The sequence below is a fragment of the Calcarisporiella thermophila genome (assembly GCF_041956535.1).
Source record: "Calcarisporiella thermophila strain CBS 279.70 unplaced genomic scaffold VTP21scaffold_36, whole genome shotgun sequence".
Lineage (NCBI taxonomy): Eukaryota > Fungi > Calcarisporiellomycota > Calcarisporiellomycetes > Calcarisporiellales > Calcarisporiellaceae > Calcarisporiella > Calcarisporiella thermophila.
The window spans coordinates 38,088-65,727 of record NW_027192226.1 but is presented as its reverse complement, the minus strand read 5'-3'; the positions used below and the strand labels follow the sequence as shown (position 1 = coordinate 65,727).

Below are 27,640 nucleotides of genomic sequence, written 5' to 3'. Positions count from 1 at the left end.
AAATAAAACCCGCTCATAGAGACTCAAGCTTTTAGCTGTTGCTATTTGTTGTGAGAGTAACATATTGGCTATTTATTACAGTTCTTCCGGGCACTTCAGCTCCCTTTAGTTATCAACATTCTTATGTATCCATGCCACCCGTCACGCAGCGTGTTGTGATTATCCATGATCCTCTCAACGACAATGCCTATCATATCCACGAGGCATGTCGCAGCTGTCGCAAAAAGAAGGTAAAATGCGATGGAAATCTCGAAGGTTGCTCGCGGTGTAAAATGCTCGGTATTTCGTGCTCATTTGGAAGCCAGATTGTCCGCCGAGGTCGTCCACGCAGCCGCTTTTTGCAACAGAACGAGCAGATAATATTCGACATCAGCAATCCGATTTTGTCCCAAATTAGTCAGTCATTCAAAGAAAACTTGCTTCAGCGGTATATGAAATACCTCGATAAATATGAGAATCTCATCGTTGGAATTGAGGTAAGAGCTAGACTCGCAAAATATTTTTTTTGGATGATTATAGTATTTTACCGCTTATTTCACTGCTTTTACCATATAGCTCGATTTGCCGCCTGATATTAACATTAATCTGGGGTGGGATATGCCATGGAACCGCGGAAGGAAATTCACCCATGCTCCATATATGAAAAAGCTTAGCAACGATATGTTAGGTATTCTTATCGAAAAAGTAAGCTCTCTGAGCATTGGTGAAAAGATCATAAAAACGTTTCCTATGGTGCAAGTGAGAAAAGAGGAAAGGCAACTTGCCAACCGGGTGTTTGAGCACCGAGATCCACTAAAGTCGATTACATACGAACAAGCGCTATTGTTTATCAATACATGGTTTCAAACCCATTCCTTTCCCACCATTCTCAATCGCACTGTTATGACTCGAAATTTTCGCAATAATAACTACGATCCCCTATTGTATTCGGCTGTGTTTGCCTCCGCACTCAACATGTCTGGAATTCCTATATATAACCAAACCAGAAGTAGACGGCCTGGGTCGGTCTTCACCGAATATGCACTATCACTGCTTGAGAAGGAGACACCCGAGCCCTCGCTCACCAAAATGCAAGGTCTATTTATCCTGGGGGGCCATCTGATCTATCTCTGCCAGTCAAAAATGGGAATGCCCCTAGTGGCCACGGCATGGAAAATGGCTCTTCAGCTTCGAATCCACGAACAAGATAGCGAGTGCTTTAACTTGCAGCTAGACCCCGTGGAACGTGAGCTGCGCAATAATATGTGGTGGGTGCTGCGCTCTTCTATGACATGGGGGTATTTCAATGCTGGATCAGGGATCGACAAGATCTTTTTTGAGGCCAAGGTGAATATGCCCGTCAAGAATGAAAGCGAGTCAGCCCTTTACGCGTTGGATCAAGCACACGGTCTCAATACAACTATGATTGAACATGGACAAGCCATCCGCTCCTTCTATAATTTCGTGCATATGTCAGTTATATTTTCAGAGATATGGCTCATGATCACACCTGACGTGGGCCGTCGCTCATTGCTTGATCCGGAGGAGGGTGAGCTCGTCTGTGAAAAACTGCCCTCTTCCCGGGGAGACTTGGCCACACTACCTGCACACTTGGCTATGCTGGCAAATGCCCTCCCCAGCGACCTTGCTCCACTTAACGCAGCAGAGCTATTACTGTACTACAACATTCTGCTAATTCACCTTCACTTCCCTAAAAACTTTGAGGGGCCACTTTTGATCGTGGAGGAAAGTTTGCTTGCAGAATGTGTGGGACCTGCTGATTCCGTTGTGGATATAGCGGAAAATATTCTCAATGATTTAAATGGCGTAATTCTGCACCCTCTCGTGGTTTACGGTTTGAATACAAGTGCATGCATTCACATTTTGATAGCGGAGTCGAGGACAGGCAACCAGCGCCAACAGGCAATTTTAAATTTACATCGCACTCTAAAACTGTTGGAATGCAAGCAGCTTGTGATATTTAATCGACGACTTATTCGTGCCATTGAAGAAGCTCTGGGCCGCTTGGAGAGCCGACAAGTTCAAGTTGCAAGGCTTGAAAGTGAAAATGAGGAGAATTTTAGCAGACAAGCCAACAAGCCAATTATCATTCCTCATGTGAGCCTTGAATCAATAGCGAAAATAGAGACAACTGGTCTTGAGGATTCACTAGAAAAAGCTTTAATGGCTGTTATTATTCCCACTCTAGACCTAAGTCAAACTGTGCCGTCCTCACTATTCGATTTTTCCATTCCAATCGAACATTCATTGCCAACGCATCCAGATGTCAAGTGGTTTGAAAACATTGACACAAGTTTAGAGGGGTATGATCCAATCCAGCTACAAGAGAGAGCCACAGAATTAATTTCGCTCTCCAAGAATAATTTCGGAAGTAATGTGCGGTCAACGGCAGCGCATGATACACAGGTACAATTTCCTCCTGGCCTCTCCCTCTATCCTAATGGCACCATTCCTCCTGCCATGAGAGATGTAACCAATTCTGAATATGGACAAAATGCTTACAGCACAATTTCAAACTTTAACTACAATATTTGAATAATTGAGCTAGTAACATGTCCCCCTTGGCTATAATGAGCAAATTCATCTGAACCTATTTTTATGGTGATGCCAGCTAATCCTGCTTGTACTACCAATTAGATATACAACTCTTTATCTTCCACCTTACACCTGTATATCATTGTAACTATTTTGTTTATTTGTAATGTGTTCATATGCTCTTACTTGTACTTTTCATATATCAACTGCTTTTTGCTCTAGCTCTCTTAGTTCAATGACATTATAGGATTGTTGAATGTATGCTGCCTATCAGCACTTGAAAGTATTTATATGCCATTTTTTGCGCTTCAGGTGATAATATTCTTTATCTGCGATATTAGTTGGTATTGACAATTCATAAATTACTCTGCATGAAATTGAAAAAAATTTTTTGGGAATAATATTCGGGCAAAACTAAACCAGAATCAGATCTCTGAGTGCTTATCTGAAGATTTAGCAAGCGGTCAATTCGAATTTTTAGGGGGTGCAACTTCGTCATTTGACAGCTTTAGTATACAAATATATAGAATGCTCCTCATAGAAGAATATTCTGTGTTGCAATGGCTACAATACTGCCGCGCTTTGATTTTGATGCGCAGAAGATTCTGTTTCAGCTTGGGGAAGACCAGATTTTGTGCCATTACATGAAATTAAATTTCCATTTTGAACTCATCCCTGAATCCTAACCTAATACCTTCTAGAGCCCTTTCAAATCAATAAATACTAGGTTACACCTCAACTGTCAATTCAGGCACACTAACAGAGAAGCAGTTCAGCAGCCTATTCATGTCTAACCCCAGCTTCAATCTTTTGAGCTTTCAGCCTCATCTCAACCAAAAACCCTGCCGCAGCCGTAAGGCATGCTATTATTGCCGTCAGAAGAAGCTAAAATGCGATGGTAATATTTCCGGCTGTTTTCGCTGCAAGCTACACTGCATCCAATGTGTATACCCCAAAGTCCAATTGCCAAGGGGTCGTTCTAAGGCCCGTCATTTTATTCTCTCTGAGAATGGAATAGCTAAAATGACTCCTCGAGAACTGGTTCGTAAAAAGCGAATTGCACGCATGTCCGAACAAGTACAAATGTGTGCAGAGAGGCTTTATCCCACCTTTGCCAACGTGAATGTGAGTTAATATACAGAACGTATTTTGGGCCTCTTCTCATTGTTGCTAACACAAATGTATTTTGCCGTTCTCATTTTATAGATTAGAACTGCTCATCCCACAGCTAATCTTGGATGGGAGATTGATTGGTCCCGGCGGATGAATTCAATCCAATATCCTTATCCAAAAATTATTTCCAACGAAATGCTTGGTATTCTCGTAGAAAATCTGAGCGCATTGAATGTAGGGGAAACACTTGAAAAGAAATTCCCTATCTTGTTTCAATATGGAGAGGACGCCAACAGTCTTTTTACAACCATGCCGCTAGGACATAAAGATCCCCTCAAGTCAATCACCTATAACCAAGCAGTTACACTTATCGATAAGTGGTTTCAGCTGACAACCTTCCCTAATATTCTCAGTCGCGCTGTCATGATTAATAACTACCAAAACCAACTAGTGGATCCTTTTCTCTACTCCGCCCTATTTTCGTCCGCTCTGATGATTTCTGGCATTCCTCTCTTCAACCAAACCAGAAGCGGGAGACCGGGATCTGTTTTCACGGAATATGCTCTCTCACTTCTCAATCATATCACACAAAGCCCATCTCTTACTAAACTGCAGGGACTATTCATCTTGGGATGCGATTTGGCACGCGTCGGTCGGTCAAAAAGCGGGATCCCGTTGCTGGCAACGGCATGGAAGATGGCAGTTGTGATGCGAATTCCAGAGCAGGACATGGAAGGCTTTAATGAGAAACTTGATCCTGTAGAGCGTGAACTTCGTAATAACATCTGGTGGGCAATGCGAATTGCATTTACATGGAGCTATTTTCATATCAGATCGCCGGTAGACAAGGCATTAGTCTTTAGTTATGTGAAAATGCCTGTTAAAACCGAGACTGAGTCGTACCTCTATGAACTCGAGATGAAACATGGTTACTTCACTTCACTTCAAGACCAAGCTCAAGCAATCCGCTCCTTCTATAATTGTGCATATCTAACGGAAGTTCTGACAGAAATATGGCTGCAACTTCCCCCCACTGCCGGCTTTCAGTCCTTATATAACCCCGATAATGAAGAGTCTGCACAAAATTTTCTTATGTCTCCACCATCCCAGATATCGTTCTCGCCTTCCAAGCTTGCAACGATGATAAACAAAATTCCAGAAGATCTTCCACCGTTAAACATGGCAGAAATACTACTTTTTCTCAGCACACTTTATATCCATGCCCGCTTCCCGAAAGCAGGTGACAGTCCAATTGTGTTTATCTACAGTGATGCAGTTATAGAGTGCGTGCCATCAGCAAATATTATAGTAGATCTAGTCGAGCTGGTGATAAATGACCCGGATAGCATTGCGCTGCATTCAATAGCAGTATTTGGGCTGAGTACGAGTGCTTGTATTCAAATTCTCTTAGCTGAATCAGGAATTTGCGGACAGCGTGAACATGCTCTGAGAAATATGCGTAGAATCCTTTCTCTTTTGCAAAACGAGTCTCTGATATATTACGACTATATGCTCATCCGAAATCTCGAGAATTTGATAGAACGCTCTGAGAATTGTCCGGCTCCTACACCTGTTGCTGAAGTTCCTCAGTGTGATCCATCTACTCTCATTCCAGTCTTGATTCCTAGAGTTAGCCTGGAGCCACTTTCGGCCATTAATGTCACGGATAATTTTGCGTTTAATATGACGAGCGTGTTGGTTATGCTAATACAATCGCCAAAGAACTCATCGTCAAGTACGACTAGATTAACTATCATTTCATCAACAGCATAGTAGCAAAGTATAGGTATGAAAAGGAAGGGATTGACCTCTAGACTATAGATATTTCAATATTTTTTACTACGGCCTATCCCACAAACTGAGCTCCCAAATGTCCCCTACCTCAAACATTTCGTTTTATTGTTATTTTAGCAACCATGGTTTTATTTTACTCATTATGCAAATAACTTTGAAATAGCAGGTTATTGTAAGTAAATAATCTTGTAGATAAACTGACTTTGTATATAATATAGCTAAATGACAACTTCATATCATTAAATGATTTACAAAATCAGAACTCTTTAGTCATATTCCTGGAATTTAGAGCTGTTCAAATTAGACGCATTTTCTAGGTGATTCTGTCGAATGGAAATCCAATGCTGGCATATATTCCAATTGACACTCAGAATACGAAAGAGTATTCAACCTATTACTCAAGCTTCTATTGATCCAATTCGAATAAACGTTGCCCCTGTAATTTCCGTTCAAATTTATTGAGGTTTACCCGATACATAGTTAACGATAAAACTGGAATACTTTGCCACTCAAGGTCAGGTTCACAAAGGCAGAAGGAAAATTTCCCAAGCCCAAGCGTATTTTCGATGCCGATTATTTAGGGAAATAAGCTTAATAATGGATAATGCAAATAACAGGCCAGCGAGTATGTTTAATATTAGCAGAGAATGACTTTCCAAAAGTGTTTCTGTCTGTCAGAGTTTGTAAACTCTATTACTGTCTTACACATTGCCCTTGCTCTACGCAACTTCAGCCTTGCGTCAACTTTCAAACATTTGATTTGATCGCAATTGTGAGGGTGCACTCAAGCATTTTTCTCCACACATGTTCTCTGGGCACTAGTTGGCTCATGCGGGGATCAGCAAAAGAATAGTAATTAGGTAGCTGGGTGTTAGGCACCAAAACCTCTCCTTATCGAGTAAACATTATTTTGTAATGTGAATTACCTGTATTGGTAAAGGGTCCAAGCGTGACATTGAGGAGGGATCGATTGCCGAATGAACTGACTTCAAAACCATGATAAATGCTGCTAAGTACCTTGCAAAAGAGACCAGGTGCACAAAGAACTTGGCGAATGTGCAACAGGCAAGATATATGACATCAGGAGCACTTCCGCGGCACGGACGAAGCGGAGAAGGGATAGGAAAGCATAGTTAGATAATAAATAAACATAAAACGGTCACATTTTAAAAATATATCCCTTAATTGGAAGCGGATTTAATGGGATGTTACTTTTTCAGTTCGAAACCCATGTGAAGATATTGCTGTACGAGAGAAACTGATCCCCAGCACGGTGACAAAGCGATAGGAATTGAATAAATAAACGATGCCCCACCCGATTATTATGCGCTGACATTCTGCAATATATTATAGTGATGGATTGGAAGAAATGTGCCCTTGAATAGGGACTATAGGGGATATAATTTGAGACTTTATACATTAGACTGTTGAGTTAAAACTATTACCTTTTTGTGAGTTCGGTTTAATCTTCACTGTTTCACTATTTGACAAATATTTGCAACATGAAATTGAATTTCATTTGCCCAATTTTAGATCTGCTCCCTCCACACAGCAAACAGTGTGGCAAAGACTGCGAATGCTTGTTTAAGATTATCTGATAGCAATATATTTAATCACCCTTGACGGTATTTAAGGAATACCCACGACTTTTGCTACAAAAGTAGAAGATGGTGGTTGATTGAAAATTTTATATTATCTTTATAATAATACAATAATACTCCTAATAATACTCCTCTAATTGATCATTCCTCGATTGTTATGGAAGCTACATTCGTTTTTCAAGGATTTACCTACCAAAAGTCGAATCGCATCCGCCGTGCGTGTCAGAACTGCCGGGAGAAGAAACTAAGGTGTGATGGAAATAGCCAGGGTTGCTTTCGCTGCAAACATCTTGGTATACAATGTACTTTTATTGAGAGCAAGCTCCGTAGAGGACGTCCACGCGGTCGTCTTTTGGGCAATGACAAACAGTCTTTACTCGAGATTCGCGATTCTCGAGCTTTGAAAATGCAACAGCAAGAGAACATGTACAAGCGCTTTCAAATGTACGTCGAGAAAATCGATCAGGTTATCAACGGCTTGAATGTAACATTCCATTTCATTTAACCTCTCAAATGAATGTTGAGTATTAACTCTTATTCTATTGACCCCTTTACCAGATATTCCAAGTATCTAGTCCTGTCCTTGATCGTAGATGGAGGTGGCGATGGGCGCGAGGAATTCAATTTGCCTATTCTCCTGCTCCCAAAGTTATGACTAATGAAATGCTTGGCCTAATTCTTGAGAGGATTAGTTCGCTAAGTATCGATGAAAGTGTTGAGAAAAAACTTCGACTGATTAAGGGCAACGAAGGATATCAGCCAACTCCCTTACCTTTCAAGCATCGGGATCCGCTAAAATCAATTAGTTACGACCAAGGCATCATGCTTATCAATGCCTGGTTCCAACTGAATACGTTCCCCACTATTCTAAGCCGCACAATTATGTTTAACAATTATCGCGATCAGCGCTATGATCCATTTCTATACTCGGTCGTGTTCTCATCTGCCTTGAATTTGTCGCGTACTCCGCTGTTTAATCAAACCAAAAGCGGGAGACCTGGATCCGTTTTTATTGAATATGCCCTCTCATTGCTTGAACATGAGAAGACAGAACCTTCACTCACCAAATTACAAGGTCTATTCATTTTGGGCGCTGAACTCATTTATAACGGCCAACCTAGAAAAGCCATACCGTTGATGGCAATGACCTGGAAGCTGGCGCATGAACTACGGATCCATGAACAAGATAGCGACCATTTCGACTTGAAACTCGACCCTGTGGAAAGAGAGCTGCGTAATAACCTTTGGTGGGCGATGCGTATTTCATTCATTTGGGGCTACCTCCAACTTGGGACAAGGGTTGATAAGGATCTTTTCAAAAAACAACTACATCTTCCCGTCAAGAATGAAGATGAGTCAGTCTTGTATGCGCTCGACCTACGACACGGATATTGCACTCCGTATCAAGAGCACCCCCACGCCATTCGCACGTTCTACAATTTCGCCTACTTAACAGAGTTTCTATCGGGAATTTGGATGCAAATCACTCCGGCTACCGGTTTTCGCTCTCTTCTAAATCCCGAAAAAGGGGAGGTGGCAGACGGTGAACATTATTCACTACAAAAATTCGTCTCCATTCTGCCGACTACACTACACACTTTGATGAGCTCCATCCCATCAAATTTATCACCAGTGAATGCAGCTGAGATATTACTCTATTTCAACATTCTCTTGATTCACTCTCGTTTTCCTAGATCGGGCAATGATATCCTTCTGACGGTCGAAAATGATCGACTCTCGGAATGCATTGCGTCGGCCGACACAATTGTGGATTTGGCTAAGATTATTCTCGATGATTCCTACAGCCTCCCACTCCATTCGCTTATTGTGTTTGCATTGAGTACAAGTGCGTGCGTTCACCTTCTGGTGGCAGGAGCCGGAACGGATAGTCAACGCAGAGAAGCATTATTTAGGTTGAAGATGACTTTTTCTTTATTGAATTCTCAACATATCGGGTATCACGATAATAAGCTAATTAGCTTGATCGAAGGCGTGATAGCCCGTGCTAGCGACGATCAGGGCTTGGGAGCGGGATCCCCTGGATACATGAATGCGCATGGCAATCCCCATGCTACTATAACTGTAGTGATTCCTCGTGTAACGCTAGATTCATTAGTGAATTTGGAAACAAAAGATGAGGTTATGCATGAGAATAAGTCAATAGTCGTACTGCTTCAACCCACTCAAGATCAAGAGCCCTCAAGCGTGCCGCATTCTATGGAGTTTTCCCAATCGAATTCTTCACAGGTCCAACCAAGTGATGAGTCAATTTTTGGGTGGCCATCTCCACCGGCCCATGAGCCATCTCACATTTCCTTCGCTCCCTTTTCAGATCTCCCCAGACAGAATCTTCTCCAACCAGAGAGTATTAGAACGTTATCCGAGCCTATTGAATCTATTAACCTATCTCAACCAGCTAATTACGTAATTGATTTGCCTTCACCTCCAGCATGTCTAGGTGAAGAAGAAGCCAAGATTTGTAAATCGGATTCGTATAGAGAGTTAAGCGGTTTGCTCACTGAATTAGGAGACAATGCCAATCTAGAATTTTTGCAGAATGATTCCATCTCGACTCCCGCTGTGTGCACTACATTACAAAATCAGGAACAAGATCTGTCTCAACTTCTAATGGGTCATCAAGGCACGCCAACATACAATGGGCGGCAAGGATTCTCAATATAATTAACTTGTCGTATCTATTCGCATTTGGTTATGATGGATACTTTATAGTAGTAAATTTTCTACATCGTCTGCTCTCTTAATTTTGACATAAACTTTAATGAAAATGTACTGAGCGTATACTATATTTATATTAATATAATGCTTGATGTCATCCTAGTACAAACAAAACAAAATTCTTGATACTAATTCCTAACCAAGAGAAAACATATGGAAATAGGCGGAAACTTCGAATATCGCATACAAGCAAATATAAGGGTTTATATTGCACCGCGACGTCGTGTTCTTCTCTGTGGCCTTCGCTCTTCTTTTTCCTGCACTTTACCCCCTTCATCTTCTTCCCCAAGCTTTTCTTGCTCCTTCTCTAATTGGTTATAATTTTCAGCTTCCTCACTCTCCTCTCCTGTCACTTCATTTTGGGATTCATTGCCCTTTCCAGTCGCTTTCACCTCAAGCCCACTTTTCCGCCTTTTCACTAGCTTTGATTCCACCTCCTCTTCTTGTTCACCTTCTTCCTCTTCGTCCTCCGATCTCTCCACGTAACTCACCTGAGAGCTCCTCACACGCTGCGATCGTCGAGTAGGTGTAGGCGTCGGTCTCTTTCTCTTTTTAAAACTCTTTTCTCCGTCTATATCCTCTTCATGTTCCTTGTTGAGATGGCTAATTCCACGCTTGGGAGTCATTATTTCAGCTTCTTCGACTCCGATTTCAGTTTTACGCTGTTTTCTACGATCTTGAAGTTGACCCTCATCTTCAGCTTCTTGATCCTCATCTTCTTCGCCCACACTCGCTAACCGGCCCCGTTTTCTTTTTGATATTTCCCCCTCGCCTTCACTTTCAATCTCGCTCGTCACTTTCAATTCCAACTGCTTGCGGCGAGGTGTAGATTTCTTTTTGCCTAAACTCCTGCGATTTCTGCTAGGTGTTGAAGTTGCAAAGTCTTCATCATCCATGATTGGATCCCCTTCGTATTCATCTCCACCACCAACAGTAGCAAGAGAACGTTTTCGTCCGACACTCCGGGGAGTGCGACCTACGCTGAGCTGGAGGCCCTTAGAGGCAGCAATCTTCATCAACCGCCTCACATAAGTGTAGTAGGGGGACCACTCAGATGTGTCCTCATCCGGGACTATAGAATGATCACCAAAAGTTTTTTCCATATATTCCGAGCTGTTAAAGAACAATGAGGAGTGAGAAGAGAATAATTAGTAAATTTCAATATAAATTTCAAAGATATAAATTACATATTGGATGCATCTCGACCGCTGATTCCATTCAGAAGATAGGTTAATATGATAAAGTATTTGAGGGCACGCCGCTTTTCTTTCTCGGATATGTTCTCTTCGCTAATGAAGTTTGTCACATGCCGAATTCCATCTTGGTGCAACCGAAGTAATGCTCTTAATCCAGTCATGATCGCGCGGGGTCGAGGATCCCCTTCGCGTGCTTTGAATGCGTGCCACAGCGTTTTTGCTAGCGATTGCACGGGTGATATTGAATCATTCTCTCCACTATCGTTGATATACAACATGAGTGAAGAGCTCATTGCCGCAGACCAAGTCTGCATGAACGGCTGTAGCCGACTATCCTCCTCGACTTGCATCATCTGACCGCGTAACACGTCGACTGTTCCACGAACAATTTCGTCAAAAGCGTCATCCAGTCGGCCATAATACGAGAGAAGAGTTTTGGCATGTCGAACATTGATCACTCCCATAATAGCTAGCCGCGCAAATGCAGCCATCATTTTGCAGAAGTTATATCTCTTAATAGGATTAATAGATACAAATGAATATTTGGCAACCGGCTGCTGGCCTATTATACGATTAATATGTAAGTTATGAAGAAGGTAATTATTAAATAAAATCACTTTTAATAAAAACAGATATCACCTTTTCTGGTAAATATAGGCTTCGTCTCTCCAACTATATCCATATATTTGTTGGTACCTTTTCTTTTCCCGCTTTTTCGTGGTGTTTGTAATTCTATTCTATCCTCATTTTCCATCTCGTATTCATCTCTCTCGTCTTCCAAGTTATCGCCTTGACTGTTTGCTTCTTGGTTAGCTTGGTTAACAGCGGAAAGGATTTCTCTCCAGTCTTCGATTTCCTTAGTAATTGCCTCCTCGATCTTTTTTTGTGTAGTTAAGGGACATCGCAAATAAAGCCGGCGCATATTGCGCCCCCGTGCATTATAAAATAAGTCACTAGTAAAGAGCCAGTACAAATCGCCCAACATGGTGAAGGCCTATAACGAATTAATTAGCAACGAATAGAAGATGGATAATGTATTCTATTTGTATACAAACCGTTCTCCTAACACCTTCTGTAGTCGGCCTGTCATTTCTATTCTCCGATTGGAATGCATATTCATCGAACATTTCAAGTAAGTTACTACGCTCAGTTCTTAGCAATTCGTAAGCCTCAGTTGAGAGATCCTCCTCAATATTTGAAGAGTGGGTTGTCTTTAAGTTCCATGAAAGGTGCTGAAAAAGCGTACTAATCCCAGCGATAATCATCTACCCACAAAATAGTCTAATTAAAAAGGAAAGTGAATATAAAAGTAAAAAGTATTACCTTTTCCTCCTCCTGATAGCCAAGTCCTCCTCTATCCACTAACTGTGATACTAATTGAAATGCCGATATTTCCATAAATTCAAATCCCTCTTCCAAATCACTTTCCGATTTTTTCTTGATCTTTTTATCCAATTCTTCGTTTAAGTTCATGTATTCGCCCAATCGTTGTATTCGCGTGATTGCAGCAGCGAGAGTGCGTAGTTTATCGACGGAGAGATAGGCGGTAGGTATGTCGAGCCCTTTACATTCTTGGACAAAACTCTTCACAACTTCCTGTCTTAAAGATTCAAGGCGTTCACGATAGGACATTGCTAGACTCTCATGTCGGCCAATATGAGCAATAGTGGTTGCAGCATTTGCGATAAGATCGAGACAGGTATGTTTAAGAAAGAGATCTCCGATTTGATCCACCAACTCTTCAAAAGCCTAAAATGAATAGGCGAATTAACATGTTAGGACAATACATGATAAAGCGTATTAAAGAAATAATCATTCACCAATATTTTCCGCATATCCAAGTATATATCCAGATTCATCAGGCTGGGGATCGTGAGAATATGATAAAGTCGCGATGGCTCTGGTGCATATTTGGTTAAGAGTTGGGGTAATGTATCAATCATGTGTCGAGAAATGTTGGTTTTTTCCTCCTCATTCTGAAGCTGCACCTAGATCCAAAACGAAAATGAAATTTAGAAAATGAAATCGAGAGGGATAAAGAAGGGTATAGTTCACCTTTTTTTTCTTTGCAATAGCAGTAGAAGTATCTGGTGGAGTGATGGTTAACCTTAAACACCCAACAAAGACCTCTACTAAAACTGTCTCCTCTGTCTCTGTAAGTCGATATGATTCATTCATTTCTTTAAGCCGACCTCGTGGCCATGCGATATCCGCCTGTGTGATTGTATGGTCATAGCAAAGGAATTGTTCAATAGTACCCCAGTCCTAGTAATAGTAATAAATCAATCATATGGAATAATCTATATGTAATACTCGGCCATACTTTGAGTTCATCAACCTCATGCCACAAAGCTTCCAAAATTTCAGAAATTGGACTTCGAGTGGTTTGCTCGAATCCATCAATCCAAGCGTCGTCTTCGTTTGGAATATTGAGATTGCTCTCAAATATTTCTGATCTCACCTCCGTAACTTCTTCATTTGTGTCCACATGGTGATCGGTGAGCACGCTGGACTTAGCTTCTTCATTAATCTTAGCCGAAGTTTCAACCAAAAACTCGGCAAGACACTTATACACAACCCATTTTTTCTTCTTCACCTCATCATTCCCTACTTCCACAGATTCCTGCGTTGGTGTCTCTGAACCTTCTTCAGAATCTTCCAATGCTGTCAATTTAGGCTCTACATAATCTTCCGCTAGCGTACGACATACTAAAGGCGCGATTGATTTCCGTAGCCTAGGATGGTCGGCGAAGAGCAAACGGCAGAGTTGTTTTCTATGTGCATTTTCCAAAAAGCCTGCTTTTGCGGCGTGTGTTAGAACTCCGATCGCTGATATACGCACAGATAAATCGGTATCCATCATGGCCGCTTCCACAAGTCTATCACGAATGCGCAAGGTGACGTTACGTAACTTTGGGATAAGGCGTTCTTTGGTAAAGAGTTTTGCAAGACCACGAATTGCCTCAATTCTGACAGCTGTTGCCTAGAATAATGTTCAACACAGCGTAAAAAATATGATTATATGTCATTAGATTAAGGCGAAATTATTCTAAATTAAGAGCTACTTGCCTGGTCATTAATCAAATGATAAAAATACCGTAGGTAATCATCCTTCAAAAAGAAGTCCTCGTACTTATTAATCCAGATAACTAGCTCTTTAAGTGACTCAATGCGAATGATCGGTTCTACATCACGATAACGCTGCTTGAAAATACTAATAAAAAACAAACAAACTTAATTACCTAATCATTTTCAATAAAATACCATGCTACTTACTCTGAGCTCAGGTCGTCTAGATGAGTGTCAAGCGTCTTTTTATGTGCATTCAGCTCCTCAATTTTGTTTTCATTCTTAGTCCCTGCTTTTTTCTTTCGTCCACTACTCGAGCCTTTTGCTTGTTGCTGCCTCATAAGATTTGCAAGTTCTTGATGTAACGGTTGAATTAGGTCACATAGACATGTCATCCAGTGATAGGAGATAGCTACTGCAGTGTGGCGGAACGGTCGTGCGTGTGAACTAATTGAACAAAATTACTGAAAGCTCCAGATTATTATCAGATCAAAAGAAATGGTATACTAACGTCGACATTCCAACGATCCATTTCTTAATAGTTGTCAAAAATTTTTCGTCAGATAGAATAGTTTCTTTTCCTTGGCTGAAAAGACGCGCCCAAAACTCTAGCGCATTTTGTCGAAAGGCTTTGAACTCTTTTGATTTGGAGACGAGTGGATATTCACTCGCATACTCCTAGTGCCAGAGAGGATTAGAATATTCACTGTTGGGATCCAAAAACTGAAGTTTACTTTTTTGAATTCTTTTTGCAATTCTTCAAATGCTTCTTCCACTGCCTCTTGTTCCAAAGCATCCTCTGTTATAGAGCTTGTACAACCACTAGCCTATAGTCAATAAAAATAAATTAAAAAATTATCCCAAAATTTGAAAATGAAATTTGCGGCTCACATGAATTAGAAAATTGACTAGATCAAGCAGTGCATTCATTGGTTCACTCTCATACTTCTCAAGCCAAGAAGATGCTGCCTCCTCCAGTGAGGCATCTTCATTTAAAACATGCTCTATATACGAAATTATATAATAATATTTAAACATTGTTGATAAGATATGAAATAATTTTGGGCGTTAATAAATCCATTTAAATTCCAAAATCACAAACTATAATTACCATAGAGCCAATCCGTCTCATCAGATTCACCAACTACGCTTGATGCAGCTAACGATTGTACATCATTGCCTCCATGTCTACCTCTTGAAGGAGTGACATCTACTGCGACATTCTTTTTTTTTCTTGGAGGCATTATGTAAGACGGTAAATGCTATATATCGAGAAGATCTCAAGAATGGTCTTGTAATATGATCAATAAAAATCAAGGGAAAATGTCTTTTAAGAGGATTCGAAGCAACGGATCATAAATGACCAAAATCGGGAAATAATACGCGTATTTCAATATTTTTTCAATGTTTCGAACGCGTTTAATTTAAGTGGTGGCTTGTATAATTGATAAATCACTGAAAATCAGAGCGATGAGAATCTGGAATATCTTCGAAGATATTGTAAAATTGACAGATGATAAAGATCCTAATTAAACGTGTATTTCAGGATCTGTAGCCGCAGTTTCTTCAATATTTAAAATCAACGCTATGCGTGTAATGGAATCATGATGCTTTTCTTATCATTTTTCAGAAGTAATTTCAGAAATTATAGAAACTTATGACTCCAAGTCATCTTTGTATTATATATGATTAACATTTAATTTAATATTTACTTTTTTATTTTATTTTTATATTAAACTTAATATTTAAAAACTGTTTTTCATCAAATATCTTATCCTACACCGTTTAGCTAGGGATGATCTATTCTTTACTTATTCTAATGTTTAATTCGGTCAAGCTGCACTAGTTAAATTTGAGGCCAAGCTTCAGTCGCATGAATGCAAACAAATTGAATCAAATAGTGGATATCTTCGAAATTTATACAGGCAAATGTGTATTGGATATAAAACAAATAATATTAGTAGTAGTTGATATTTTTTAATAATTGTAGTATTTTTAAGTGCTTAAAAATCACGAAAAATCGATGGAAAAACGAAAATTAACATAGCATGCTGAATTAATTTTCTATTTTTCCTACAATACTAAACTTCGGTTTCTTGGCTATAAGCCACCAGCCTGATATATAAGTGAATCCAGATTTTTCTACGCTTCGTTAATTGAATTAATAGATTATAATGGTAACATTATCTTCCAAAGAGGAACTCATAAAGCATGACGAAGCAGAAGCAAGCATTAAGGATTCCGTTCTTCACAAAAAAGATGAGAATATGGTGAGAGATGAGCCGATAGAAGAGAAACGCCGTGTGACAATTAGGCAAATGGACACTCGATCTGAGAACGTGACCCAGACTAGCTTAGAGAATACCTTAGAAATAAATCGAAGCAGATTGCAAGAAAAATCACCTAGCGTAAAAAAAACTCTCAAAACGGAGCGAAGCGAATATGTGTTGGTATCGGGATCAGAACATCACTCCTTTTTTGATGAGCCCTCTAAGAAAGCAGAACACCGAAAAGTCACAGATTTAGAGTCAAGCGCAAAGAATGTGCCTCAATTGAACAAACAGATTTCTCAGGAGCAGCAAACCTACGAAGTTTCGGCCTCTTTTATTTCTGACAATTCGTCAGGCTTCTCAGAAAATCCGATCCCTAAAGAGCCGGAATATCTCAATATACTAGATCAGACACAAGCGAAAGACAAAGTTGTTCCTACTAGAATAGCAGAATCTATACATGAGCAGCTAGCTCCACAAGATTCGACTATTTTGAATGATCCACAAACGGCTACTCCAAGCGAGGCAATTTCGACACTTCCCGCTTCTTTTGATGCACTCCATCTCGCACAGGCATCAATGAGTGAACTTCCAATCGCAACAGAGTATGCTCTAAAACCTATCGACTGGATAGATACACGTACGGGTACAGAGAAAAACTTACGGGTCATCACTCAAAATGAGAATGGCCCATGTCCTTTAATAGCATTATGTAAGCCATATACCATTACTCGAGGAAATATATTTGTTTGCTCGTGATAAGTTTGAGTCTAATCTCTCATTTGCGAACGGGCGTAGGTAATGTGCTGTTATTGAGAGGGGACATCGAAATTAGGCCACCCGGCAAATCACACGTTTCGTTCGAGGAACTTGTAGGAATCCTAGGAGACTATCTACTTAACACGATGTCACATACTCAGGCATGCATTTAGATTTTATTTCCCTTCTAAATTAACGTATGGATTAAATCGAGTAGTTGATTTTAAATAGACACAGGAGCACATCAAGAGCGAGCAAACATCTGCACAAGCTCTGCCTTCTGTGGGTGATTTTCGCCACAATCTCAATGCTGCCCTCTCAGTTATTCCTCGTTTGCAAACTGGACTTGGTACTGTCATTTTAGATATTATGTGCATTTTTCGTGCAACTGGCTTATAGGTTAATTGTTAATAGACGTCAACGTGTATTTCCGCAATATTCGTGGATTTGAGCCCACAGAAGAGCTCGCGCTCTTTGATGTTTTTGGGGTCGATTTGGTGCATGGATGGGTAGTGGATCCTGAAGAAGAAGTTTTTCATGAGGTATTAGTGAAACGCTGTGGAAGCTATAACCGAGCGGTAGAAGTGATTGTAAGAGGAGACGAAGTCAGAGAAAGAAAAAAGGGGTGTTTGTCAACTGAAGATGACTCGCTTATATGTGATGGTAAATTCGCATTGCTATTGGTTTACTTTGCATATTTTTCCGATTTCGTCCTTAAACATATCCTATTTTCAAACCTAGCTTTGGTTGCATCCCAATTTCTTAATTCTACGGCTACTCAACTTACTCATTTTGGACTTAACCTTTTACATACAATTCCCTCCTCTACACCTTGCGTATTATTCCGTAATAATCATTTCAGCACTCTCATTAAGAACTCTTCCACACTTTATACATTGGTAACAGATGCAAGTTTCGTGGGTGAGCGCAAAGTAGTATGGGAATCTTTACTTGATTTGGATCAGTCGACATCAGAGTTCTTTGACGGGAAATTTAGCAGAGCAGATGCGGCTGCTGACTATGTAGGGCTAGACGAAGGTACAGAGTTCCACTTTGAAGGCGATCCATCAGGCGATGCAGAGTAAGCTTTTTTATTTTCAAAATTTTGTATTATCACAAAATAATTTAATATTTGTTTCTAGTTTTGCTCTCGCATTACAATTGCAAGAAGAGGAAGAGCATCATCTCCGTGAGCAGCAGCGCCGCGAGCAAGAGCGACAACTGACCCGTGAACATCAGGCGACACGTATTCAACCCCACCAGCAAAATGAAGCACAGCAATCTGTAATACCACTAACACCTTCACAGTCAACAGTCACTACTTCCGTTGCTACTGCTACTGCAGTATCCACGAGTTCATCTTCTAGGCAAAGTATATCAACTGCTAAGAACGAAAATGGAAGGAAAAAGGGCCGAAAGAAGACGGACGATTGTGTGATTTCTTGATATATTACATATATATTATATTATTATTTCTTATAAGAGCTCATTGCCTTTTTTTCCCAAATTTTATCTCTTCTATTCCAGGGTCTTGCTATAATTGTTTTTGTCTTTCCTAGAAAAAATAAACACTATCTAACACTTTTTTCAAGTCTCATCCAGTATACCCTTAATAATTTATTATTATAGAGGGAAAAGGACAAGCATCTGAAATGGAATAAAATTCTATCTGTAATCTAAAAGCCTCCATTTTATCCTAAGATAACAATGAATGCAATTGGTCCAGTAGCAAAGAGTCGACTCTTACTAGCCATTTTGCTCGGAAGTTCTCAGCACCACCATTGAGATGTTCACATTCATGCAGTTTGATTTGTATTAAGCTAATAAGGTTGGTTGTGTGGATAGGATCTCGTCGTAAGAGCTATCGGAGGCGTGTAAAATTAATGAGTAAAATTAATATAATAAAACTTATATAAAAGTATATTAATGTTACCTCACGTTTCCGTAATTGCTCGGGAGAATCTTCGCGTTCTTCTCCGCTCTCTTCTAAATCTCCATCCTGCCTCCAATATATAAGAGCACTGTAAAATTGTGATAATATAATGATGGAAAATGGTTATCCTAGACTTTCACTATTTCATTTTGGAAATTTTAATACATACTCTCCACTTTCTGACTCTCGCACCTCACTTAACACACTGCACCACACACCGATTATCTGATCGAGTCTCGCGAGCATTTGCTCATCGGTACTTGCAATAAGGGAGCTAAAAGCCATTGCGTTTAACTTGCGCTGCTTAGGATGGCCGATATTATCAAATTTATCGAGCCATATGTCCAAAAACATGCCGAGGAGTTCAGGGCGAGGAGGATTGCATTGTCTTGATGCCATATCAATGAAACGGTAAAAGAACTCTGTGTTATCAACAATTATTCTCGAGAACACAGAGAAATATGACACAAGCACCAGAGGTGACTCCTGTTAACACGAAAATGCACAAGTTAATATGGTAATATAGTATAGTAATATTTCATAATATGACCTTATTTTCGAGAATAGATCCTAAGAGCTTCCACAATAAACCTGAATTGATCATCACATCGCTGTAGGTATTTACGGGAGATTTTTGCAAGATCGTATCAAGTACTCGGATTATAACGTTACAAGCTTGTGGTTTCAAATCTCCAAGTAACCGAGCAAAACCGTCAAAAATGGGTAGTGAAAAGGACTAAAAGAAATGTCAATACTTCTATTATAAAATAAGAAATCCATCCAGGATTACCTGTACAAGCAATTCGCCGTTTAAAAGAGCATAACTCTCTAGAATTCGCAACACCTTACGAAGATTCTCGCTTCCATATTCCAAGAGAGCTACTGCCACTGGAATCAGGCCAAATAATTCAGGAGTAGTTCGGGGGGCATTATGCACTGTAGCCGTCCATAATTCAAGACCATCTTCAATAAGATAGACATGGGCGGGCTAAAACCACCGGGACGATGAAATAAATAAATTTTCAAATTAGAGAGAGAGTAAATCAGGCTTACTTGATTTGGATCAGTGCTATGTTGTATCAACGGAACAACAATCTCATGCAAATTACTCGATTGCTCCTTCAGCGACTATTGAAATATTAGCAATTTTAACTATGTTGGCTTTTAATAATCCATTCAAGCTAAATACCCCGATGAGTTTCGTAAGTGTAACCAAAATTGCCGATTTGAAAAGGTGCTCTTCTCCAGCAGCATTCCAAAGTGGCGGAAGTAGCCCAACTATTTCTTGTGCAAATGGTATAACTCGACCTTCCATGCGTTCGATCACCATTGACAAACAATTTAATATTCGCATTCGACTATCAAACTCATCAACATCCTGAAGTAATCGAGCTATATCTGCTACTGTCTGTCGAAGAAACGGGGAAAAACTATCGGCTTCAAAATCCCACTCATCAATAGAGCTACGAAGAGCTGTAACAGCTGTAAGACGCACGACAAGATCCGGTTCGGTTTCTGGGGATATTAAGCGTAAGAGCATAGTATACACTTGTGGACGAATTACTTTTGAGATTTTGACGGAAATCCATTTGCCAATCATCCAAGCAATTCGTCTCCGTAAAATTCTATAACTAGGATCATGGGAAAACAAATCTAAAAATCAGCATCTTTAGTAGACTTCTGGTGAAATTTTTGCAACCCTACTTTTGTTCCAGGTTATTAACTTCAATCGCGAGGTGGTTGACTAAAAATCCATCAAAATCCAAAACATCAAATAGGTCGTTGGCGCCTAATCCTATGGCGCAATATACTGCATCTTTCAGCAACAAATTTCCCTCTCCTTTTGCAACATTTTCGAGTAAGCTAAGCATTGTAGGAGCGAGTTGTTCTCGCTTAGATGTTAATAGATCCATGAAAACCTTTTCCGAACAAGGCTAAAATAGGGAGAAAACATATTACTATTAGTGGTTAATTATAAATTTGAATAACTTTACCCTGAGCTGATATTCCCAGTGATCAGCCTCCTCATCATTCATCCAACCTTCCGGATCACTTTCCCAAGAAGCCAAGTCCTCTGGGCGTAGCACAAGAAACCGAGAAATAAGAACTTCGGCGCACGAGTGAACGAAAGAGGGAGTAAGTATATTATCATTTATAAATTTCCGTGCCTCTTCAATTGCTTCTGTATTGTGGACAGTAAAGTTAAGAACAATGTTATAACGCATTTGAAAAGCCTAGGACCTATATTAAAATATATAATACCTTGTCTTGAAGGGGTATAATTATAGTTTTTAATTATATTTTTCCAGAGTATGAGTGCTTGCACAAGGAATTTTTCAGAGAGTTCGGGATGAGGGTTTCTATCTAATAAAAGTCAAACTTAGAGATCAATGCCATTTTGCTCCTGTTACAACCACCTACCAGTTAGCTTCTCACCGTCTTCTACTAAACACCGCCAGTACCACTGCATAACCTCAACCATGCCAGGAGTACGTATAAATGGTACTAATTGAAATTGTTGAAGGTTCAAGTAAACTTTCCCGATTAGAATAATATGAGTAGAAAATGATGAGTATAAATCAGAATCTGGCGACATAGATTTGAGTAAATCTCGAAACTTTCGAAGGTGCGAAAGGGAGAGGACAAAAAATTCCTAGAGTATTTTAAGTGGAGGTAAGAATTTTGAAATGCATAGTCAATATAAGCAAAACGAGTACCCTTGTATCTTGAGTCTTGCTGAAATCATCAAATCCATGCGATAATAATCTTCGCATACATTTAAGTGACAACGCTGTAGTCTCCAAGTTAAATCCGACATTAACGATATTATCATTATTCACTCCTCCCGATTCAAGAGCCTGAAATATGCTCTGAATGTGGCGCGCGTATAGCTCTGCAATATGCCGGAAAAGTTCAGGGGCAACTTGCTTGTAAATAGTTCGCCCTGTGGCGAGTGTTTTAGAGCAAAGGGCTTTAACTACAAGATGTAAAGTGAGAAGAGCTCGCTGTTGCACAAGTGTTGGGTTATATGTAGGATTTGATGCTGAAACTGCAGTGGATGTTTGTTGAATTATTTGCAAGAGTCTATGGAGTATATCTGGCCTTTTTCGATGAGAAATAAGGTAAGTCGAATAATAAGAGGTAATTAAATACTGGACCAATCCCATATAACAAAACGTACCAGTCATTTGGAAAATCTAAACGTGCTATCTTCGATACCACAACAGCATTTTGAATTGCAAGCTTATATTAAGATAATTGTAAGCAATTTTAAATAAGGTAAGGATTGAGTGAACCGAACATACCTGCTTGTGTTCTTCATCGAGTGCCGTTAAAAGGCGCCCACGAATTTTTGCTTTTTCCTCATGTTGTATTGCACTTAATTTAATAACATAATAAATTAGTTAGCTGAACTAAAAACCCAATTTTCTAGTTGATATACTTTTTCGCAGTTCTGCGCCAGTAGCGGTCAATGCCATTCTTCAGATAAATTGCGCTTATCCAACGAATGCTCAAATCTAAACTTTTGTCATATACTATATCCTATTGTAGTAAAAAAGATGTCATCAATTAAAAGAGAAATGCTGTATATAAATATCCTATTTTTCTTCAATCTTTTCAATCAATACACAACTCATTAATCAGTTGATTTGATTCACCAACTATGTATTGTAACGAACAGCCCATCCTTGCCATTGAAGGTAAAAATACTTACTTGCAAACTAGCGTAAAATTCAGGAGCAGTTTCCCATTGCTTAAGCTGTAGCTCAGCTTGTTTTAATCGATCGGGCTGCTGTGATGAGGCATCAACCAGTACCGCGATGAGTTGAAGTCGAGCTGCCGATGGGTCCATTCGACAAAGAGTGGTTTGAGAAAAAGGGAGAGACGCGTCGAGTATGCACAAAAATCCGAGAAACAATATTGCATGTTTTTTTTCGATGTGACTTAATTTTTACAGAAATCCTTTGCGCTTCGCGTTGAAGGGAATTATTCTTGGATCACTTTACCATTTTGATTATGCAGGACGCTTACAAGCCCTACCTGTCCATTGTGGGCTGGATGTTCATTCCACAGCTTGCAGCTAGCTTCCTGCAATCTCTCTATTATCAACTTATCTACCCTGTCGGTTCTCAACGACCTCAACCCGGTCAACCAAAATACCGCCGCCACTTCAATCGGATCTATTCACTAGTTGTCATGGTGTATCTTGCCTATACAGTTGTTGAAGTGTACCTTCAGGCACCACCCACCTTTTATGATATGTTTAACGTTGATCCATACGATTTTTCATCACAAAAACTGAAACGCGAATTCAGGAAACTCTCTTTGCAACTCCATCCTGATAAAAATCCTAGCCCAGAAGCTGAGCAGCAGTTTATCGCAGTACGGCTTGGGTTTGAAATACTTAGTGATCCCGTACGTCGCTTTGCATATGATCGTTTTGGACCCGAAGTTGCCTCGTGGCAAGGGGCCGTTACTACTCGCGATTACCTCCAACGTGGAATTTCATCTGCAGTGAGTTTTTACGCTGGGACAGGCCTGATATTGCTTGTTCTCAATGTGTTAGGTAAGGGGCAGTTCGCACGATACTGGAGATTTGTGACTTTTGCCGGGATGGCCTGCCTTGAGCTGTCTATGCTTCTCTGGCCATCAAATATATTTCTAGCACTTATAATGCCTGGTCGTGTTACTTTCCAAAATGTGGCTGTACTGCACCAACTTTTCATTACTATCTTCATTGGCCTATCGCAAGTTGGACCAGTTTTATTCCCTGCGGAGGAGGATGCCTTACGACCAGAACTACAGCATGTAGAGGTGTTGTCCCAATTGGTTCTAGGTGAAACACAGGCTGCACTTAGAGATGCCTTCACACCTTTCCGTGATGGAGGAAACCTGGAAGAAGAATTGCGCAGAAAAATTAAGCAGACCTTACTTGAACGGAGACTATTGTCAGAGCCTTCTTTTAAGGAAATGTATAGCAGAGTACATGGGCGTGTTATAAAGAAGCGAGCATAATGTGCAATATTTATCGACTTAAGAAAAATTGTAAAAGTAAATCCTTAAAGTTAAACGGACGTCATCGATAATAAAAATTTTGATAATCATAGCAACTTCGACATACCATTGGAGTATATTTAAGTGACCTAGCTTAATTCTTGAGTGTGGAAAGTGGGCAAATCCGCGATCGAATCTATGCCAAGGAGCCGAGATTGGACAGTAAATTGAGTGATTGTGGCACAGTCGGAAAAATAGACAATGAAATCATGTTTAGGGTGAATAAACGTGCACGTATTGTTGATTGTCAGCTCTTGTTCTTTAAAAATTTCAACTTTATCATGAACATTTTACCTTATACATCAAGAGTCAATATGAGACCATTTTATCGGTCTCTACTAATTGGTCCTCCGTCGTCACCATTATACCTGCGAGCACAATCCCGAGTTAACATAGCTGGTATCCAAACTCTCTACAATCCCTCTGCGAGAGTCGTGTCTCGCTACCATTTATTACACAGTTCTGCGCGTAGTCGGCTGACCACTATTCCTAATGAGCTTCGTATACTTCGTGCAGCTGAAAAAGACGCTTCTACCACTGCCAAGTCTATTAATGAACCTGTAAAGAAATTGGAGACAATTCAGGCCGCCAAACCAAAGAAACCGATTATGCAAAGAATTAAAGATGAGTTGATCCATTATTGGCATGGAACTAAACTCTTAGGGCTAGAGATCAAGATTTCAACAAAATTAGTATATAAACTTTTAAAGGGAGTCAAATTGACAAGGCGCGAACAGCGTCAGGTAAGTCTCAATAATATCTGATAGCTGGATAGATTCATTCAGACTAATCTTTATTATCAGCTTCGACGCACTGTGAGCGATCTCTTCCGCCTCGTACCTTTCCTTGTCTTCATAATTGTTCCATTTATGGAATTTTTGCTTCCAGTTGCGCTTAAACTATTTCCTCAAATGTTGCCTAGTACATTCGAGAGCAAATTCCAGGAGGTTTGTATCGTGATTTCATTTCATGTGCTCGAATCACTAAATATTAATACAATTATTTTAGGAGGAAAGAAGGAGAAAGATGCTTAAAGTACGCTTAGAAATGGCTAAATTCCTCCAAGAAACAATTGTCGAGAGTGGAGTACCCGGAAAACATGAAATTGCAGCAAAAGAATGGGCAGATCTCTTCCGCAAGGTAAACTTTAAAAGAATTATGTATTTAATGATTTTCTTTATTAGAAATATTAACTAAACGTCCTTTAAAGGTGAGATCCACAGGTGAAATGGCTTCAACAGACGAAATTGTTCGGATTGCCAAGACATTCGAGGACGAGCTTACACTGGACAATCTTTCAAGGCCACAGCTTGTATCGATGTGTCGCTATATGGGCATTCGCGCTTTTGGGACAGACAACTTTTTGCGTTATCAGATTCGGAATAAATTGCAGCAAATTAAAGCTGATGACAAAGTATTAGGGAAAACATGGATATTTCTTATTTTTCTGTGCTAACACACTTTATTTATATATAGTTAATTATGGCTGAGGGTGTCGATTCTCTCACAACTTCAGAACTCATATCTGCATGCCAACAGCGTGGAATTCGCACTATTGGAGTTTCTCCCGTGCGTATGCGCTCTGAACTCGCACAATGGCTTGACCTTAGTTTGAATTATAAAGTTCCATCTACACTCATTCTTCTATCTCGAGCATTCGCTTTAACGGAGGTTGGCGTCACTGCTGAAGAAGCGCTTCAAGCCGCACTATCATCTCTTCCGGATAATTTGGTTAACGAGGCAGAGCTGCATGCAATGGAGAGAGAAGGAGTTGCTGACTTCAAGCAGAAACTTGAAGTACTTGAACAGCAGGAAGAGCTAATTGCTGATGAAGCAGCCCAAGAAGAGAAGGAAAAGCGCGCTGCAGAGGAAGCTAGGCGTGAAAAAGAAGAGATGGAGGAGAAAGAAAAGAAGGAAGAAGCAGCTGAGACACCAAAAGAAGAAAGAAAGGAGGCCCTAGAGAAGAAAATAGAAGTCGAAAAAGAATTGCTGACCGATGCAGAGGCAGAAAAATTGGCTAAGAAGCAAGCAGTAGAGTCCCACAAAATAGAAGAGAAGGATATTACGAAGAAAGAGGGTGCTGAGGAAGTAGAAGAGAAATTACCAAGCGATTTGCTAGTACAACTTCGTGAAGCCTTGGCAATCCTTTCTTCCAAGTCTGCAGTGTTAGAAGAGCGAGAAATTCTGAGTCATCTTAAAGAACAGCATGAAGATTTCAAGGAGGATATCGAAGAAATACGTGCTAAAATTCAAACTGGAGAAATTGAACCTCCTGCCTCTGCAATGCGACTTGGCAAGCGGCTTGATAAAATGTTACAGAAATTGGACCGTGAGCTTGAGCGATATGATACAGAGATTGGAGAACGCATGCATATGATCGAGTTGTTACCCACTGGACAGATTACAACTCGTGACCTCGAGGAAGCGCTTCGGGTCATTCGCAACGCACCTCGCGATCATGAGGAGGTTCAACGAATTATAAAACGTTTGGATATTGACAACGACGGTCTCGTGTTCCTCTCGCATATCGTCCAATTGGCGGAGCAGGCTGCACACGAAGGCACTGGTGTGCTGATTGATAAAGAGGCGGAGGAGGCCAAAAGAAAAGAAGCAGCAGAAAAAAGGAAGAAAGACTTAGAAGCAGAAAAGAAGAAAGACTTGGAATCGGAAAGACAGGAGGCTTAAAAATGGGAATAATTAGCGATGGACCACAATGATAAAGTCATATAAGCGGGGATTACAGAAATAGATCTATAGATATGTTGTAGTTTTTAAAAATTATACATGTGCTTTTGCATTTCATTATTTTATTCTCAGGTGTTTTTAGAGCTTCTTTATATTTGAATATATATGAATATATATTTCTTTATTGAATTCTACAAGAGTGAAAAAAATTCATGTTTCGCCAAGCATAAGCATCACTTTTAGCCAATGCTCATCATCAACCCATTGAACACCACTCTCGAGGAGCAACCCTTGGAGCACATTACGAAGAATCTCTTGTCGTGATTTCTCTCTTTCAAGCTCTTCTTCAGCCCTAATTAGATCTTTCTGATTAGTAAACAAGCTGTTAATAATTCATCTTGATAAAAACCTTTTAAGTGCACGGGCAAATTTTGGATCCGCTTGCTCTTGTCTATGTGTAACTGAAAGTTCAGAAGAGATTGTGGTTATATCAGCCATAAGGCTGCGGTTACGCTGGTGTTGATCTAAATATGTAAAGAGTATTTCAAATAGAAGATTCTCTAAAGCTATTCACATTATATACCTTTAATCCTTGATTCAATTTCCGCCAGCTCCTGTTGTATATGCTTAACCTTTTCATGCATCTTCAGAAAATCACTTACAAGCTTGTCGCGCTGTTCAATGGCCGTGACAATATCACTATTTTAACACATTATAAGAACTTTTGTGTCTATATCCAATTTTCTAATTTTCTACTTACGTATTATTAATGGACTGGTTTCTTTGGAAAATCGTATTAAGCAATACATGGCTCATATTGGCACTAAAGCATGATTAAAACGCTGATAGAGAATTTATTTACGGACATGATATTATACCTGTCTACTATTGCTC

At 40.0% G+C, this 27,640-nt stretch overlaps 9 protein-coding genes across 9 annotated transcripts; 6 read left to right on the top strand and 3 right to left on the bottom strand.

Moving 5' to 3' along the window:
- Window positions 1–131: 131 nt before the first annotated feature.
- Window positions 132–2,535, top strand: VTP21DRAFT_8057 (uncharacterized protein; the record flags this gene model as incomplete). Its single annotated transcript, XM_069398866.1, has 2 exons — window positions 132–476; window positions 556–2,535. The coding sequence occupies 2 exons, from the start codon at window positions 132–134 to the stop codon at window positions 2,533–2,535; spliced, it is 2,325 nt and encodes a 774-aa protein (XP_069245920.1).
- A 786-nt stretch (window positions 2,536–3,321) lies between these two features.
- Window positions 3,322–5,421, top strand: VTP21DRAFT_8056 (uncharacterized protein; the record flags this gene model as incomplete). The annotated part of the gene is made up of 2 exons (XM_069398865.1): window positions 3,322–3,660; window positions 3,742–5,421. 2 exons carry the CDS (start codon window positions 3,322–3,324, stop codon window positions 5,419–5,421), a joined length of 2,019 nt encoding a protein of 672 aa, XP_069245919.1.
- A 1,779-nt stretch (window positions 5,422–7,200) lies between these two features.
- On the top strand, window positions 7,201–9,725 carry VTP21DRAFT_8055 (uncharacterized protein; the record flags this gene model as incomplete). The annotated part of the gene is made up of 2 exons (XM_069398864.1): window positions 7,201–7,527; window positions 7,602–9,725. 2 exons carry the CDS (start codon window positions 7,201–7,203, stop codon window positions 9,723–9,725), a joined length of 2,451 nt encoding a protein of 816 aa, XP_069245918.1.
- A 257-nt stretch (window positions 9,726–9,982) lies between these two features.
- On the bottom strand, window positions 9,983–15,288 carry VTP21DRAFT_8054 (uncharacterized protein; the record flags this gene model as incomplete). The annotated part of the gene is made up of 14 exons (XM_069398863.1): window positions 9,983–10,892; window positions 10,967–11,537; window positions 11,615–11,969; window positions 12,031–12,240; window positions 12,299–12,724; window positions 12,796–12,963; window positions 13,031–13,240; window positions 13,299–13,958; window positions 14,045–14,189; window positions 14,252–14,491; window positions 14,556–14,722; window positions 14,779–14,871; window positions 14,936–15,048; window positions 15,156–15,288. 14 exons carry the CDS (start codon window positions 15,286–15,288, stop codon window positions 9,983–9,985), a joined length of 4,401 nt encoding a protein of 1,466 aa, XP_069245917.1.
- A 930-nt stretch (window positions 15,289–16,218) lies between these two features.
- Window positions 16,219–18,519, top strand: VTP21DRAFT_8053 (uncharacterized protein; the record flags this gene model as incomplete). The annotated part of the gene is made up of 6 exons (XM_069398862.1): window positions 16,219–17,026; window positions 17,113–17,234; window positions 17,305–17,422; window positions 17,488–17,736; window positions 17,815–18,154; window positions 18,216–18,519. The coding sequence occupies 6 exons, from the start codon at window positions 16,219–16,221 to the stop codon at window positions 18,517–18,519; spliced, it is 1,941 nt and encodes a 646-aa protein (XP_069245916.1).
- Window positions 18,520–18,769: 250 nt separating this feature from the next.
- On the bottom strand, window positions 18,770–22,859 carry VTP21DRAFT_8052 (uncharacterized protein; the record flags this gene model as incomplete). The annotated part of the gene is made up of 16 exons (XM_069398861.1): window positions 18,770–18,934; window positions 19,007–19,094; window positions 19,176–19,492; window positions 19,557–19,742; window positions 19,797–19,994; window positions 20,060–20,134; window positions 20,196–20,637; window positions 20,711–20,940; window positions 21,001–21,188; window positions 21,269–21,370; window positions 21,428–21,659; window positions 21,724–22,108; window positions 22,188–22,249; window positions 22,312–22,384; window positions 22,449–22,549; window positions 22,722–22,859. The coding sequence occupies 16 exons, from the start codon at window positions 22,857–22,859 to the stop codon at window positions 18,770–18,772; spliced, it is 2,982 nt and encodes a 993-aa protein (XP_069245915.1).
- Window positions 22,860–23,023: 164 nt separating this feature from the next.
- VTP21DRAFT_8051 (uncharacterized protein) lies at window positions 23,024–24,022 on the top strand (the record flags this gene model as incomplete). The annotated part of the gene is made up of 1 exon (XM_069398860.1): window positions 23,024–24,022. One exon carries the CDS (start codon window positions 23,024–23,026, stop codon window positions 24,020–24,022), a length of 999 nt encoding a protein of 332 aa, XP_069245914.1.
- A 320-nt stretch (window positions 24,023–24,342) lies between these two features.
- On the top strand, window positions 24,343–26,746 carry VTP21DRAFT_8050 (uncharacterized protein; the record flags this gene model as incomplete). The annotated part of the gene is made up of 5 exons (XM_069398859.1): window positions 24,343–24,804; window positions 24,865–25,008; window positions 25,070–25,201; window positions 25,272–25,475; window positions 25,538–26,746. The coding sequence occupies 5 exons, from the start codon at window positions 24,343–24,345 to the stop codon at window positions 26,744–26,746; spliced, it is 2,151 nt and encodes a 716-aa protein (XP_069245913.1).
- A 210-nt stretch (window positions 26,747–26,956) lies between these two features.
- On the bottom strand, window positions 26,957–27,562 carry VTP21DRAFT_8049 (uncharacterized protein; the record flags this gene model as incomplete). Its single annotated transcript, XM_069398857.1, has 4 exons — window positions 26,957–27,098; window positions 27,156–27,270; window positions 27,330–27,445; window positions 27,507–27,562. The coding sequence occupies 4 exons, from the start codon at window positions 27,560–27,562 to the stop codon at window positions 26,957–26,959; spliced, it is 429 nt and encodes a 142-aa protein (XP_069245912.1).
- Window positions 27,563–27,640: the final 78 nt, after the last annotated feature.